The sequence below is a fragment of the Apteryx rowi genome, unplaced genomic scaffold, assembly GCF_003343035.1.
Source record: "Apteryx rowi isolate R43461 unplaced genomic scaffold, aptRow1 scaffold_26, whole genome shotgun sequence".
NCBI lineage: Eukaryota > Metazoa > Chordata > Aves > Apterygiformes > Apterygidae > Apteryx > Apteryx rowi.
In genome coordinates this window covers 2,082,200-2,095,821 of record NW_020448974.1, presented here as the reverse complement: position 1 = coordinate 2,095,821, position 13,622 = coordinate 2,082,200, and the positions used below count along the sequence as shown (strand labels likewise).

Sequence of the window (13,622 nt, the reverse complement as noted above, 5' to 3'; positions counted from 1 at the left end):
TTCCAGAGAGGAGGCGCACAGGATCCCCTGCTGACTCGAGCGCCAGCGAGCAGAGGCGCGCAGGCAGCCGGCGGAGCGGCTCGCAGCCCCGCGCCCACGAGGGCTCCGGAGCCATGAGCAGCGCCGTGCTCCTCGCCCACCTCCCCGACCCCGGCAGCAGCTTCAGGGAAGACGCCCCTCGCCCCCCGGTGCCGGGGGAGGAAGGAGAGACACCATGCCCGCAGCCCTCCAGCTCGTTTCTCCTGAAAAGCCAAAGCTTCAAGGCCATGCCGGTGCCTCCTGCCCCGAGGAGGAATGAGAACGGACTCGGGGAGCCGGAGGGTAGCGCGTCTCCAGACTCCCCTCTGGCCAGATGGACCAAATCCTTGCATTCCTTGTTGGGAGATCAAGATGGTGCCTATCTTTTTCGGACCTTCCTGGAAAGGGAAAAATGTGTGGATACCTTAGACTTCTGGTTTGCCTGCAATGGCTTCAGGCAGATGGACCTTAAGGATACCAAAACTTTAAGAGTAGCCAAAGCTATATACAAAAGGTACATTGAGAACAACAGCATTGTCTCCAAGCAGCTCAAGCCTGCGACCAAGACCTACATAAGGGATAGCATCAAGAAGCAGCAGATAGATTCTATAATGTTTGACCAGGCACAGACTGAGATTCAGACTGTGATGGAGGAAAATGCTTACCAGATGTTTTTGACTTCTGATATATACCTCGAATATGTAAGGAGTGGAGGAGAGAATCCTGCTTACATCAACAGCAACGGACTGGGGAGCTTAAAAGTTGTCTGTGGCTATCTCCCAACCTTGAATGAAGAAGAGGAATGGAGCTGCGTGGACTTTAAGAACAAAATCTTGCCTTCAGTGGTTGGACTATCCAGCAAGACATTGAGGGTTACAGCAAATGTCAGAGCCACGGAAACGATAGAGAATGGATACAGGTAAGCGAACTGGTGGAAACTGTGCTTTGTTTTAACTTGGAGGACTTTGGGACTGTTTTGGAAAGGCTGGTTGAGTGGCATGCTGTTAAACTAGGAAACTAGCAGCAGATGCAAGGAAGTCTAACCTTGTTTTGGCATAGCTAACATGGATCCTTCCCTGAGTGTTGAAACAATGTGGCATTTGGGGGTGTTGGCTGCTTTTTCCCCCCCCTCTGTACAGAGGAAAACAAGATTCTGGGCTCTTAAGCCCTATTGGCTCTTTCAGTTCTGTTGTACATCAAAAACTTCATAGCAACTATGTCCTCCGGACATACGTTAATTATTGGTTCAACTTTCAAACCTATTAAGTACAGTAGTGGAGTGGATCATACAGGCATATGAATAATGTAACCTACCAGTTCACCAACTTCACCATCAACCAGCGTTTAAATAAGTTGGTTATGTGGGAAGCAATTGTGTGGTCATGGAACAGGAAATGTATGCACTTATTACATTAAACTATGCGACTTGCACAAAATCTACTTGTATTTTGACTGTGTTTATGTAATATACAACCCCGCTCATCACAGTCACTATGGGTATCATGTCAAAGCCATTTAGGATGGCTTTGAGCCAATGTATACAGGAACAGACTTAAAATCAAGTACTTAAGGTAATACAAGTATCACAGGTATAAAGTAATAGTCGGTCTTTGGTGTTCTCCTGGTGGCCATGTACTCAAAGTTAAACTTACTGAAATGTGGTTCTGTGTCTAAAGCCAGGTTGAGTGTGCGGTGTTCGCTATGTGATAGCGGAGCCAGAGTTTGCATTATGGTCTTGGCTGGGGAGATTTCTGAGTTCCTGCACCCTTCCCTTTTGTTGTAGATGTTGATGGAAAGGTGGGATGAGGATGAAAGAAAGTAAGAGCCCTCTCGATACGAAAGGGGGATGGGAAAGAGAGAGTCTGATGAGCGAATGATGAGTTGTATAATCCTCTGAAAATGTGTTCTTTCCTCTCCCCACCCTTGCCATAAATGTGGATTGTTGGATCAGGGTTGAGAGGAGAGGGCTCTGCTGGCAGATGTATGCTCTTGTCTGCTAGAAGAGGAGTTTGTTTTTTTGGTATGGTAAGTGTTTGACATCTAGTTTACAAGAATTTTGAGAGCGTGTCTGTGATTCATGGACATCAAAGGGCCTCAGACTCCTCTCTAGGTTGCACCCTGCCTCTCAGAGAAGGGTTTGCTGGAGTGCATCTCTCCTTTCCTGCATGTGGAGAGGTTCCGGCTGTGCAGGGCTTCCCGGTGGTGAGCAGTGGTGTAGGGACTGAGGGACTAATCCTCCTGTTTACATAAAATTGGGAGAGCTCTTCTTAACTGCAAGGGTATTGCTGTGAGTCTTAGTGGGATGAGTTTGGTCCGTTCCCTCCGCTTTGTGAGTGGCGGGGGAAGGCGGTGAGCGCGGGTGCGGGGGACAGGACAAGGGGCCGGCTTGGTCCCAGCCCAACTGTGGCCTCTGGTGCTCTCCCACTGGGGGAGTTTGCAGGATGGAGGTGCTAATTGGCAGCTGGTTTGTGGCGGACTTGGGTTTTGCGATCCTCATCTCGTGCATGAATGTTGTTACCGTCTCTGCATCTGCTGTTCTCCAGAACCTGACTTGAACTGCTGCCCTTCGCTTGCTTTCCAGGAGGGGAATGTTTGATGCTTTTATCTTTTAGTCTTTGTTGGTATTCAGTGCTGGAAGGGCTTGGCTGTAATGTTCTACCAGTGCTTCAGGCCCTTCTAAAAACCCACATGCTCCTTGTCCATGAGAGCTCTCACAGAACTGTGGCTGCTTGCCTGATTAGTGCTCCCTTTTTCTTGTTTTTTTTTTTTTTTCCTTTTCTTTCTTTTTCTTTTTTTCTTTTTTTTTTGGTCTGGGGATTAATGCAGCTTGTTCCTCACATGTCAGATCTACCCTCCCAGGACATTAGGTGGTGCATTTTGCTTTGATCACCTTCTCTTGAATTTCCAGGAGCTTTTGCATTGAGATTTCTTGGCCCCATGGAGAGCAAAGAGAAGGAAGTCAAGTTGAGAGATTCTTCTCAGCTTTTCCCTGAGCTACCCATTTTTGAAGCCACTTGTGCATGCATGTGCTAGAAGCTGATGAGCATATGGCTGGGTTATCTCTCATCACTCAGCATTTAGGATTGCGTTTAGGATTGGAGCTGAAGCTTGACACAAAGTCTTTCCTGGTGAGTGGCCAAACCACACCTCCATCCCAGTATGTGTGATGGAGTTAAAGAATTTTTGCCCTTGCTCAGTGCTTTATGGTTTTGAAGCACTGTGCAGGCTGTTTGCATTTGCTTCACTAGGCTCCAGTTCGATTATAACAGCAGAAGTTGGGAGCACTGGGCTGAGTGCACCTGATCTGGGAAGCTAGGCAAACTCAGGCCAGCCCAGTGTTTGGATGGGAGACCACCTGGAAATCCCAGGGCATGGAGTCACAGCCAGAAACTTGGCAAACTGGAGACCGCAGAAACCATACAAGTTGAAAGACTTTGTTTGGCCCCAGCACCAGTAATGGACAGGAACAGTAAAATGAAAACACGGTGTTCGACCCTAGCTGAAAAGAAAGGCATATGCATACAAATTGGTGGTTATATATCTGAAGTCCTAATGCAAGAAATATTTTGAATTTCGGTTTCTCCCTTGTCCTTCCAAGCTACTCCCCTCTGTGTTGTGGTGTGGTAAAACTGGCCGCCCCGAACTGCTGAGTGTGTTGGACCTGGCCTCATTGTCCTGGAATCCCAACTATTATTTATATGCGGTTCTAAATTTATCATGCACAAGTTTGTGTACACAGAGCCGCGCTCCTTCCTTTGCAGTGCCGCCGCAGAGTATGTTTTTGTTCAATCCAAGGTGGACTCATCTGCCTCCCATTAAGTCCTCTGTTCTAACATCAGTGGGACTGGCCTTGCTTTGAGAGGGCTGGGGCTTGCAGATGGCCTTCTGCCGGCTCCAAGTGCTTCCTGGCCTTTGAAAGAACCCGCCGATGGAGCTCGTTTTGTGTGAAGTTGTTGGAACCAAGTTTGGCTTCAATTATCAAAGTAAATGATGCCATTGTAAAGCTATGCTCGAAGCAGTGTTCTACAATTAGAGCATGGAAGCTGTGATTAACATAGTTTTGTTAAAATATACTTTTTTTTCAGGTTTGTGCATGTGTTTTTCTTTTTTCCCCCCCTTTTTTTGGTCTTTAAACCAGTGATTGCCCAGTGATGTTTGTCCCAAGAAAATATTTAATGAGATTCAGTTTTTGCCTCAAAATGCTCCTTTGCAGATTTTCTTCCCCCTTTTGTATAAATCTGTGGTTTGAACTGCCAGAGTGCTTTTATTTCTAAGAAGTGGAGTTTGACAATTAAAAAAAAAAAAAAAGAAAAAAAGAGAGAGAGCTCTGGCATTGCACTGCTGTAATAGGGGATGCAAACAGGAGCCCCCTGAAATTTTCATGGCATTGTAATACCTCTGATATGCCCGTTGCCTAACATAGCATGTAGAGAGCTACATGCTGGGTGTCATCGCATCAAGATAAGAATAGTCTGAGAAACATCAGACATTCTCCTTGAAGCTCTGGAGCAACTGCTACCTGACAGCTGAAAACACTTTGCATATTGAGTTTGAAGGTTTTGTGTGTGTGTGTGTGTGCACGCGCGTGTTTGTGTGCCTGTGTGCAGGAGCTGTGGCAGGAGACCACCTCTTTCCACTGGAATTTAAAACCCTTGCAGGCAACTTGATGCATCTGGGTGCAATTACTGGAGTAAGGTGGTCAAATTAAAAAAGAAAAAAAAGGAAAAAAGGTAAAGCAGCCCCCATCAGATTTCTTAAAATATGTGGTGACTTGTGGATGGTACTGTCTTGAAGCTGGGGTCAGGGGCTTATTTTGGAAATATATAAACTTTTTTTTTTTTTTGCGGTCAGTGAAGTTTCAGTGAGCAAACCAGTGCTGCAGCGCAGTATCTGASGGGGCAGATGAGTGAGTCCTGGCCACTTTCTCTAATGACGTCGTCGTGTGAAAGGCTGTGGCTGGACACACCTCTCCCTCCGCGCTGTTCGCAGGGACCTGCTGCCTCCGCCCCCGCCTGCCCAGCAGCCCTTGCTGCTGCGATAACCCCACCGAGCAGCAGGCCTGCATGTCCTGCATGCCCGCAAAGGCAAAACCCCTGGTCCCCTGGGAGCGGGGCGGTGGTGCTGGAGCATCCTGCACCAAGGAGCATCCTGCACCAAGGAGCACCAAGGGGGACCTGCACCAAGGGGCACCTGCACCAAGGAGCACCTCCTGGTCCTGGGCTTGGGTCTCGAGACCCGAGGGAGGCAGTTTCAGATAAAATGGCTAAAAGAGCTGCATCCCTTCCCCAGTCTGCCCCAAACCCAACCAAAACCAGAGAAGTGCCGCTTGGGCCTTGCATCCCTCTGATTAAGATTAGAAGACTGCATGTTTTTAGAGGAACTTTTTCTTTTTTCTTTTTTTCCCCTAGCAGGATAACTTAGCTTTCACCCACATGTGGAATTAATTTATCTTCTAAAGATTTAACTTCTTTCCTGTGGCATTCCTGACTATCTTTTTTTTTTTTCYTTTTTTCATCAATCTCTGTTTTTTAACGTCTTGATCTTCCTGCCTGAAACACCTCGGCCTGCTTTGAGACAGCCCGTGGTCCCAGCCGCGCCGAAATACCTGCATGGTGCGGCGCAGCGCGGGCAGCCCTCCCACGAAGCGGCCCCGCCGCTCCCGCTGCTTTYGCAGCCGGCCTCTCCCACCGGAGAGGCCCGTCTTCTCCCCCAGTGCTTCCCCCTCCTTTGCTTCTTTTTTTTTTCTTTTTCCTTTTTTTTTTTGCTTTTTTCCCCCCCACTTAAACCTTTGTAAAGACTGGTGTTTTCCCCCCCTGCGAGCGAAAGGGAGGGATGCGCCGTGGCGGGGGAGCCGGGGCGACTTGCCGCTCGCCGGAGAGCGGAGCAGGGCCGGCGGCGGAGGCCGAAAGCAGGTGCCGGGGGCAGGCGAGACGAAGGCYGGGAGATAGCGGGCGCAGGGGCCGGCTGCTCGCTTAAATCCAGCCCGTCCCGTCCAATCCGGGGCGCACCGCCGCAGGGGCGGGCGGTTCGAAAGCCCGTCCGAGGAGAGCTGCCGAGCCCGCCGGCGCATTCCCGCGGCCCCCAAGTTGGGGGGAAGYGGCCCTAATTATTAAAATGGGCAGCTCTTATCTGATGACAAGGCCTTTCRCTTTGATATACAAACCGGGAGGCTTAACCATCCCATCTTGCCCTCGCCCAGGAGCGAAATGTGCACCTTAGCACGCAGCTTTCCAGCCTCCCTCCATAATCCCCTTTTCACGCCCCCAAGATACGTATATTRGTCCCGGCTGCAGTTTCCTGCGGCCCTCGGTGGTGCGACCGCGGGCGTCCCCACGCCCCCGCGCCTGGTGACCCCTGCCCCGTTTCGTCACCGCTTTCGGGGTTGCCCGTGAATTTTGCATGTGTCCGCTCTTGGGTGCTCAGTGCGAAACAGCCTTTTGGGTTTGGGTCCCCAGGGAATGCAGATCGCCGTCACCTCCCCTCCTTGCAGTGCCACCCGCAGCACCTCGTGCTGCTCCTGCCTTCGCATCGCCCATCCTCCCTTCCCCCCATCCTACCTCAAAAGCTAAAAAAAAAAACAGATGGAACAAGCAGTGGGCTCTCCTGAAAATCAGGCCTTTTTATTTTGTGTTTTGGTAAAGCTAGAAAAATGGCACCCACCTTTGGGAAGCCAAGCCTGAAATAGCCAATTTAAGCTTTGCCAGTGCTCGCTCGCACGCCTGGTGGTCCTGCTCCAGTAGTTTCAGGCAGTTCTCTTGTTTCAGACAACACAGATACAGTAACTTTTTTTCCCAAGGGGGCCCTAACTCCTGTCTTCAGAGTAGACAAGCATTTATTAGCTGGTGCCTTGATGGCTTTCAGTTGGACTTGAGCTGTGAACTTCTTGATCCTGTGCCTGCTGATATCAACAGTAAAACCCCTGCTGGCCTCCATGATGCTGCATCAAGCTTGAAGGACCAAGTTTTCAAAGATATCAAAGCACCTGGAGGTGCTTCCTGGGATTTTCTGGAGCGTGCTTCCAATGCCAAAAACAGTGTCTTTCAAGTTGGACTTCGGGAGGTTTTAGACAGTGTGTGGTCTGTTYGCCACGAGCTGCTCGTGGGCTCCTGGACCTTGGCAATGGGTGGTTGCTTTGCAGGGTCTGAGCAGCCAGTTTGTGGTTCTCCTAAGGCGAGTGCTGCCGTTAAACCTGTGTGCTTTTTCTCTAGCTGAAGAATGACTGATAACTAGGTTCCTGTTTTGCTTGTCYCTAGGTCCTTCAAGAGGAACGATCCTGTTAATCCATACCATGTGAACTCTGGCTATGTTTTTGCCCCAGCAACTAGCGCAAACGATAGTGAAATATCTAGCGATGCCCTGACTGATGATTCCATGTCGATGACGGACAGCAGTGTGTAAGTATCGCGCGTTGGCCGAGTCCTTTCGAAATGCGCCATCTGCAAATTAACGGGGCTGATGAACGATGGTGACTTGCCGGAGTGATGGCTCCTGGCTTGTCACTCCATTTCTGCTCTCCACTGACCAGTGGTCTTCTGAAACTGAGGTCTGAACCTGAACCAAGAGGTGTATCACAGTCTTTGAGGACTGCTGGTTGCCTTGCTGTTCATGGAGATATTGGATGATGAATCCCTCTATTGCCATTTTGCAACTGCAGCTGAGCCAACATGTTTTCCCCTATGCTGGTAGCGCTGCCTGACTAACCCGAGGAGTGTATCTCTCTGTGCCTTTTGTCTTAAAGCCAGGCTTCCTTGACTATTTATCAGTCATCAAAGAGGAGGAGATGATTACTTCCTGTAGGAAGTGCTTTCTGTAATTAAGGTTCATCATTAATGTCAGGACATACATTAATAGGGCTAGTGACCTGAAGGAGCAAATAGCTGCTCATCTCATGTGGCTGGGGCAGCCTTCAAAGGATCGTTTGAGTGGCACTGCACGGAGCAGGTCTGAGTGTTTTTGGAGCCTAGGGATGAGAGATGGTTTTGTGGYTGCGCCTAGGACTTGCAGGATCTGCGTTTTCCTCCTGACTCTGCTGAAGAGTGTGCGACTTTGAATAAGCCATTTGACCGTTCTTCCTCAGTTTCCTTACCTCTAGCAGGAGGAAAATAGTACTTTTATGTCTGGGCATTGAAGGGATAGTAAGACTCACTTTGTACTCTTAAGGACCGTTTTCTTCAGCTGGATAGAAGGCAGATGTTTCCATTTCCATGTCATGATCTTCAATTGAATATGAGTCCTCCAGAAAAGCCAACCTGTCTGTTAGACAGCATGCTGTATCCAAGATCTCAGTCTCACAAGTGAAACTTCTTCAGTGTCTCTGTCAGCTGTGTATAGTGGTTACTGTACACGCTCCAAAAGATTTGCGTTCTGGATTTTTAAAGTCAACAGTGCTGCATGATGATGCACAATGGAAAACAAGATTTTAAAAAAAATCCTTGATGCATAAACAAAAGCTTTTTTTTTTTTTTAAATGCACATGTGTGTTTTGAACTGATATTACGGAAAAAAAAAAAAAGTTTGTTGTCCCACCAGATTCCCTTATTGAACAATATTGGCATTAAATAAAAGAGCTGAATCATAGGGTGACTTCTTTATTTCTTCTTACTGGCTCTGGTTGTATGTGATCATGTGTCAACAGAGCATTCATTGGGTTAGTCATTTCTGGACCAGTGTAGGGTCACTTGGGATTCACAGGGCTAGGATTATACCCTCTCTTCACAGCAATGCCAATTGTAGGCCTTATACAGATGAGAGCACTGAGTGAGAAATAAAGTGCATGGTGGATGAAAGGCTTAACTGAATCGCTTTCAGCCTATTGTTAGTCTAGGGGAGCTTAGAGGGGATAAGAGGGTAGCAGGCCGCTTTGAAATTTGCTTGAACAAGTGAATAGGAGCTCCCCATAAAGCAGCGCATGAAAGGAGCCTGCCTGTTTTTTCCTGCCGGAACAATAGCCTGTGCAGGCTGTGAGAGTTTGGGGAAGCTTGGCTGATTAARCTGCTGGGAGCTTCGGGCCGGGGCGACGGGGCGGGGGCGCGGGGGGCTTCCGCGGCGCGCAGGAGCTTTGCGTTTTGCAGCGCCGGCAGAGGAGCGTTTCCTGCTGCAAGCCGAGCCGGTTGCCCCGCGGCTCTGGGCTGCCCGAGAGCCGGGCCGCTCCGGGGTGTTTGTGTTTTGCAAGTGGGAGAGGTGAATTGGCAGTTCTCGAGGGCTCAGCTAAAGTTAAGGCTGATGTAAAACTTCCTTCACAGAAACGAGGAGCTAGTGCCAAGATTGCAGTGAAACGTTTGGGATTAGCATCCTTTTCGGGAGCCTGACTCTGATGATGGTTTCTGAAGGCCCTGGAGACGCTTTTGGGGTGCAGATCCTCCGCGCTTCCGCAAGCGGTGTCGGGGTGCGCTTCTGCCTGCACATTTGTACCACTCTTTTAACAGAGAACCCAGTTTTTTTTCTCTTTCTTCCGTGCAAATGCAAATGAGTTCTTTTGGCTTAAATTGGTATCAATTGAAGAGGAAAAACTTGTTCTGGAAAGTCTTTCAGACAGAGCAGTGAAGTGAGTTTTTTTGTTTAAATAAACCTAAATCTGAACTGTACTGGAATTATGAGAAGTCTCCAAATAATGCACAATCTGCCCTTTTTTTTATTATAAATGCTAGGGATCAGTTTGTGTGTATATATTTTGTAATAGCCACAAAGCATCATGCAAATTTATATTTCCATTTCTTGATTGGGGGGGAGAGAGGAAAGGGGATTTTTTTTTATTTGCTTATATCTTATTTATGGATTTACTTTGGACACAGGGGAATGCTGCTGAGCAAACTTCAAATATTACCTTATCTTACAAACCAGGCTTTTGATGTTGGCAAGATCAGAGGCTTGTTTCAGAGCCGTTGCCAAATGAAGATGGGAGTGAATGCATATGCGCATGAGTCTGATATTTCAAAGCAGCAGTAAAACTACATTCAGGTTAGGTCAGGCACATCTGAGTCAAAAGGCTAAGATAATTGGCTCGGCTTAWATGGCAGCTGACTGGAGAGAAGACTTCAAACTCGTGTTTCCCCCAGAAACAGATTGGCTTAGCACCAGCCTGGTTAGCTGAAATGTTTATAATTAAACTCTACTATTTAGTGCCTAAACTCTCTGTAGCTCTTCAGCCCACAGCTTTTAGTAGCCAAGAAAGTGAGCGCAAATGTTTACTGCGGGAGGAAGGGGAGAGGTCGGGCTGAACACCCCGCTTGAGGCACACCGCCCCGCTCCTCCGCCGYGGTCCCGGCCCCGGCGCGGGAACCGCTGGCTGGGCTCCACCGTTTTATTGCAGAGGCGCTTTCTCCGTGTCTATTTTAGCATCTTTTCTTTTTTTTTTTCTCCCTGATACCTCTTTCTCATTGTATGGCGCYGGGCGGGAAGCTCCAACCCCATCTGTCTGTCCCTCTGCAATAAGCGGGCGCCCGCTTTTCACCCCTGCTTGCAGCCTGGCRTTGACCGTTCTCCCTCGTTTTACATGCAAGGCCCAGATTTGGAGAGCGGGCAGCAAGCTGGCTGTCAAATTCCCTCCTCGCTCTCTAGACCGACTTTCCCAAGCTGCTCTGTGACCTTCCCATCACAGGGAAATGTCTTTTTTTTTCTTTTTCTCCTTTTTTTTTTTAATTCTGCAAGCTTTGTTACCAGCTGCAAAACTCTACTGACCAGGCAGGGTTATAGCAGACGTGGTTTGACGGAGGAAGGGCAGGAACAGGTCTGCTTCCCCCTGACGGGTGCTGGTCCTCGTGCTCCCCTTCCAGGGACGGGCCACGGTGGCTCTCGGTCCGCCGTCGCTCTCGCTGCTGTCCCCGAACCTCCAGCTGCTTTGGATCCCCGAGTTCTGCGTGTTTCGTGGGACAGGAGCGCTGGGTGGCTGCTGGCGGCCGGGCTCCCCGGCCACGGCCAGCGGGGACGGCAGGCACGTGCCGTGCGTCCTTGCCCAGCTGTGCAGTGGGGACGGGTGGTCGTTAGCCCAATTAGCGCTTGTGACCTAGCGCGGGTTCAGGGCCCCGTGGCAGGAGGAGGCCGATGGGCGCGTTGGGGCATCGAGTGCTTCTTCTGTAGTCCTGGTGCACTCTCTTTTATCACTGAGGGTTTTTTTCCAAGTTTATTGAAAGTAGATTGTTCTGGTCTTTCACTTTGGGCTTTGCAGCTCAGTTTGGCTTATCAAAGCAATCGCTCTTTAATGGCAGCTGAAAGCTAGGCCGAGGTCTTCTTCACAGAGGCCTGGGGCAGTGTGCTGCACACCAGGAGCACCAAGCGGGAGGGATCTGCTCTTCCGCCTGGAGAGAAAGGACCGGGCATCTGCTGGGAGTCATTCTCTTCAGGGTTGTCTCCAGCTGTACGCCCAAAAGTTGGGCAGACGCGTGTCCACGTGGCCATGGGACGTGCCGCGTAGGCACGCTGGGGGAAGTTGTCTTCTCTGGCACCAGCGCTGTTCCAGTCAGCCTTTGCTGGCGTCCTCCTGCCCCGGAAAGGATGGGAGCTGTTTTCTCCACTCAGGAGATGAGTAAGATGTGGGGGCAGATGGATGAAAGGGACTGGACCGGAGATCAAGGTTATTCAGCCGGTCTGAGAGGAGGGGTGGAATTAGACATTCAGGATTTCCAGGCATGCTCTTCTGGTTGTCCCCACTGTCTGTAGAAGGCCCTTTAATCCTAGCAAAGGTAATTTTTTTGCCTGGCCGGGTGAAAACAGGCCGCGTTGCCTCAAGCGTGCCRCGCCGTGTGCTTTTTCTCACCTGTGCTCCCTACGTGGTTTATTCTCATGGCTTCCTCGCGAGGAGCCGACGTGGCCGCGGGGAGAAACGTTTGTACCCCTGAGGGCATGGCCCGGGTTTTCGCGTGCCTTGCTGCCTGTGCTTGCCAACACAACTCCTGCTGGGGCAGGAGAAGCCCCTCGGATCTTGAGCAGTGCTGGAGAGGGGGAACAGCCTTTGTGCAGCCACCCATCCTCAGCCTCTTCCTTCTTGTTTCCTTACTGCTGGCATCCCGTGCAGTGTTTTAGAACTAGAAGAAAGTTGCAGCCTTAAAGAGCTTAGTTCAGTGGTGACGAGCACAACAAGTGTAAAGGGCAGATGGGGAAACCTAGTGTTGGACAGTCCTTTCTGCAAGATGCTTCAGAAGTGAAGCTGATGGGATCTTCTGGGTGTCTTCCCATGGTGGTGTTGCCTCCAGTTTGCTTTTCAGCCTTTCCTTAGCTACTGCTCATCCGTTTATATGGTGGGCTTGTAGCGTGCTTAGGTTACTGTAGAGAAGCGGCTTGATCAGAACCTGAGATGATTGAAATCAAACTAATGACCTGGACTCTGCGGCATTGTGGTTTGCGCTCCGAGAGCCCACGCATCCTGCTGACGGTGCCTCTCTCTYGTACCAGGGATGGGATCCCTCCGTACAGACTCGGGAGCAAGAAGCAGCTYCAGAGGGAAATGCATCGGAGCGTTAAGGCCAACGGTCAAGTTTCTCTACCTCATTTTCCGGTAAGTACCCGTGCTAGCTAGCTGCAGGGTCAGGGTTTGGCCATAGGCAAGGGCCTGTGCTGGGCCCTGAAGCGGTGAGAGAGGTATGGGACGCGCTGGCCTGGGGAATCGGTGCAGGTGGAAGGAAGGAACGGCAGGAAGGTGTTTGCGGTGTTCGCCACGCGTTCGCCSCGTCCGTGAACGCACCGCTTGCGCTTGCCTCCTTGCAAAAACCTCTTTATGCAGAGTCACACTTGGTCATTCCCTGCAAGTTGGGTGCTAATTAGGGGTTTTCCGAGGCACCGGATTTGGCCTCYGGCTCGGCATTCAAGGTGGGGATACCCCAGTTAGCCGGCCGCGGGGCGGGAGCCCACGGCTGCCCGCGCCGGTGCTGKGTCCCCAGGAGCTGGACACCACCTCAACGCGTCTGCTGCGCCCAGGAGACGCGGATTTGCCGGGTATGCCTTGCTCCAGGGCTTCAAAAGCACACTGTTTGGAAGTGGGCAGGAAATAGGATCTGCCGGCCTCCCGAAGGAGAAACGTTCGTAGGAAATATGTGCCTTCAAAACTTTCTGCGCCCTGCTCTGGGGGGACCCGCGTGATGGAGCCGCCTTGCTCGTGAAAATTAACTCGCTGCCTCGCTAATTCGGTTGGCTTGCAGACTCCTGACTCCTGCAGCGAATAAACTGTTCACACAGACAAGTATAAACTTATCTTGTCTTGAGATTAATATGCTAAAATTCCTCTTTCTGCTGTCTTAAGCAGCAAGAAATCGTGGATGATATTTCTGGTGGGGGGGGGCGCGTTGGTTTGTGTGGTTTTTCTTTTTGTTTTCTTTTTTTTTTTTTCCCCCTCTTCCATAAAGAAAGTTCTATAGCCTGAGCTTGTAAATTAGATTATTTTGTCCCAGGGCGTGCAAATCGACTTTCTCTGTAAGGCAGTGCTTTGATCAGGGACTGAATAGAGCCAGCTTGTGTAAGAGTGACAATTTCCAGCAGAGTGGCCTTTTTCTACCCTCACATCATTTCTGGAGCTAAGTGGTTGCCGGAGAGAGGCCCCACCTCATCTGGTGGGTAGTATGTGAAAGAGTTGGCAGTTCAGCTTTCTGCTTTCAAAAAAAATAAAATAAAAAAAA

General features: G+C 50.0%; 1 protein-coding gene across 2 annotated transcripts in view; it reads left to right on the top strand.

Moving 5' to 3' along the window:
• The first annotated feature begins 111 nt into the window (after positions 1-111).
• AXIN2 (axin 2) overlaps positions 112-13,622 on the top strand; it is a 23,985-nt gene continuing 10,474 nt past the window's right edge. The window contains exons 1-3 of one of the 2 annotated variants that reach the window (XM_026067500.1): positions 112-937; positions 7,272-7,412; positions 12,406-12,508. In XM_026067500.1, the coding sequence (XP_025923285.1) occupies positions 114-937; positions 7,272-7,412; positions 12,406-12,508 (1,068 nt within the window). In that variant the 5' untranslated portion in view covers positions 112-113. The remainder of the gene's footprint in view (positions 938-7,271; positions 7,413-12,405; positions 12,509-13,622) is intronic. The other variant, XM_026067501.1, reaches the window with a different exon arrangement.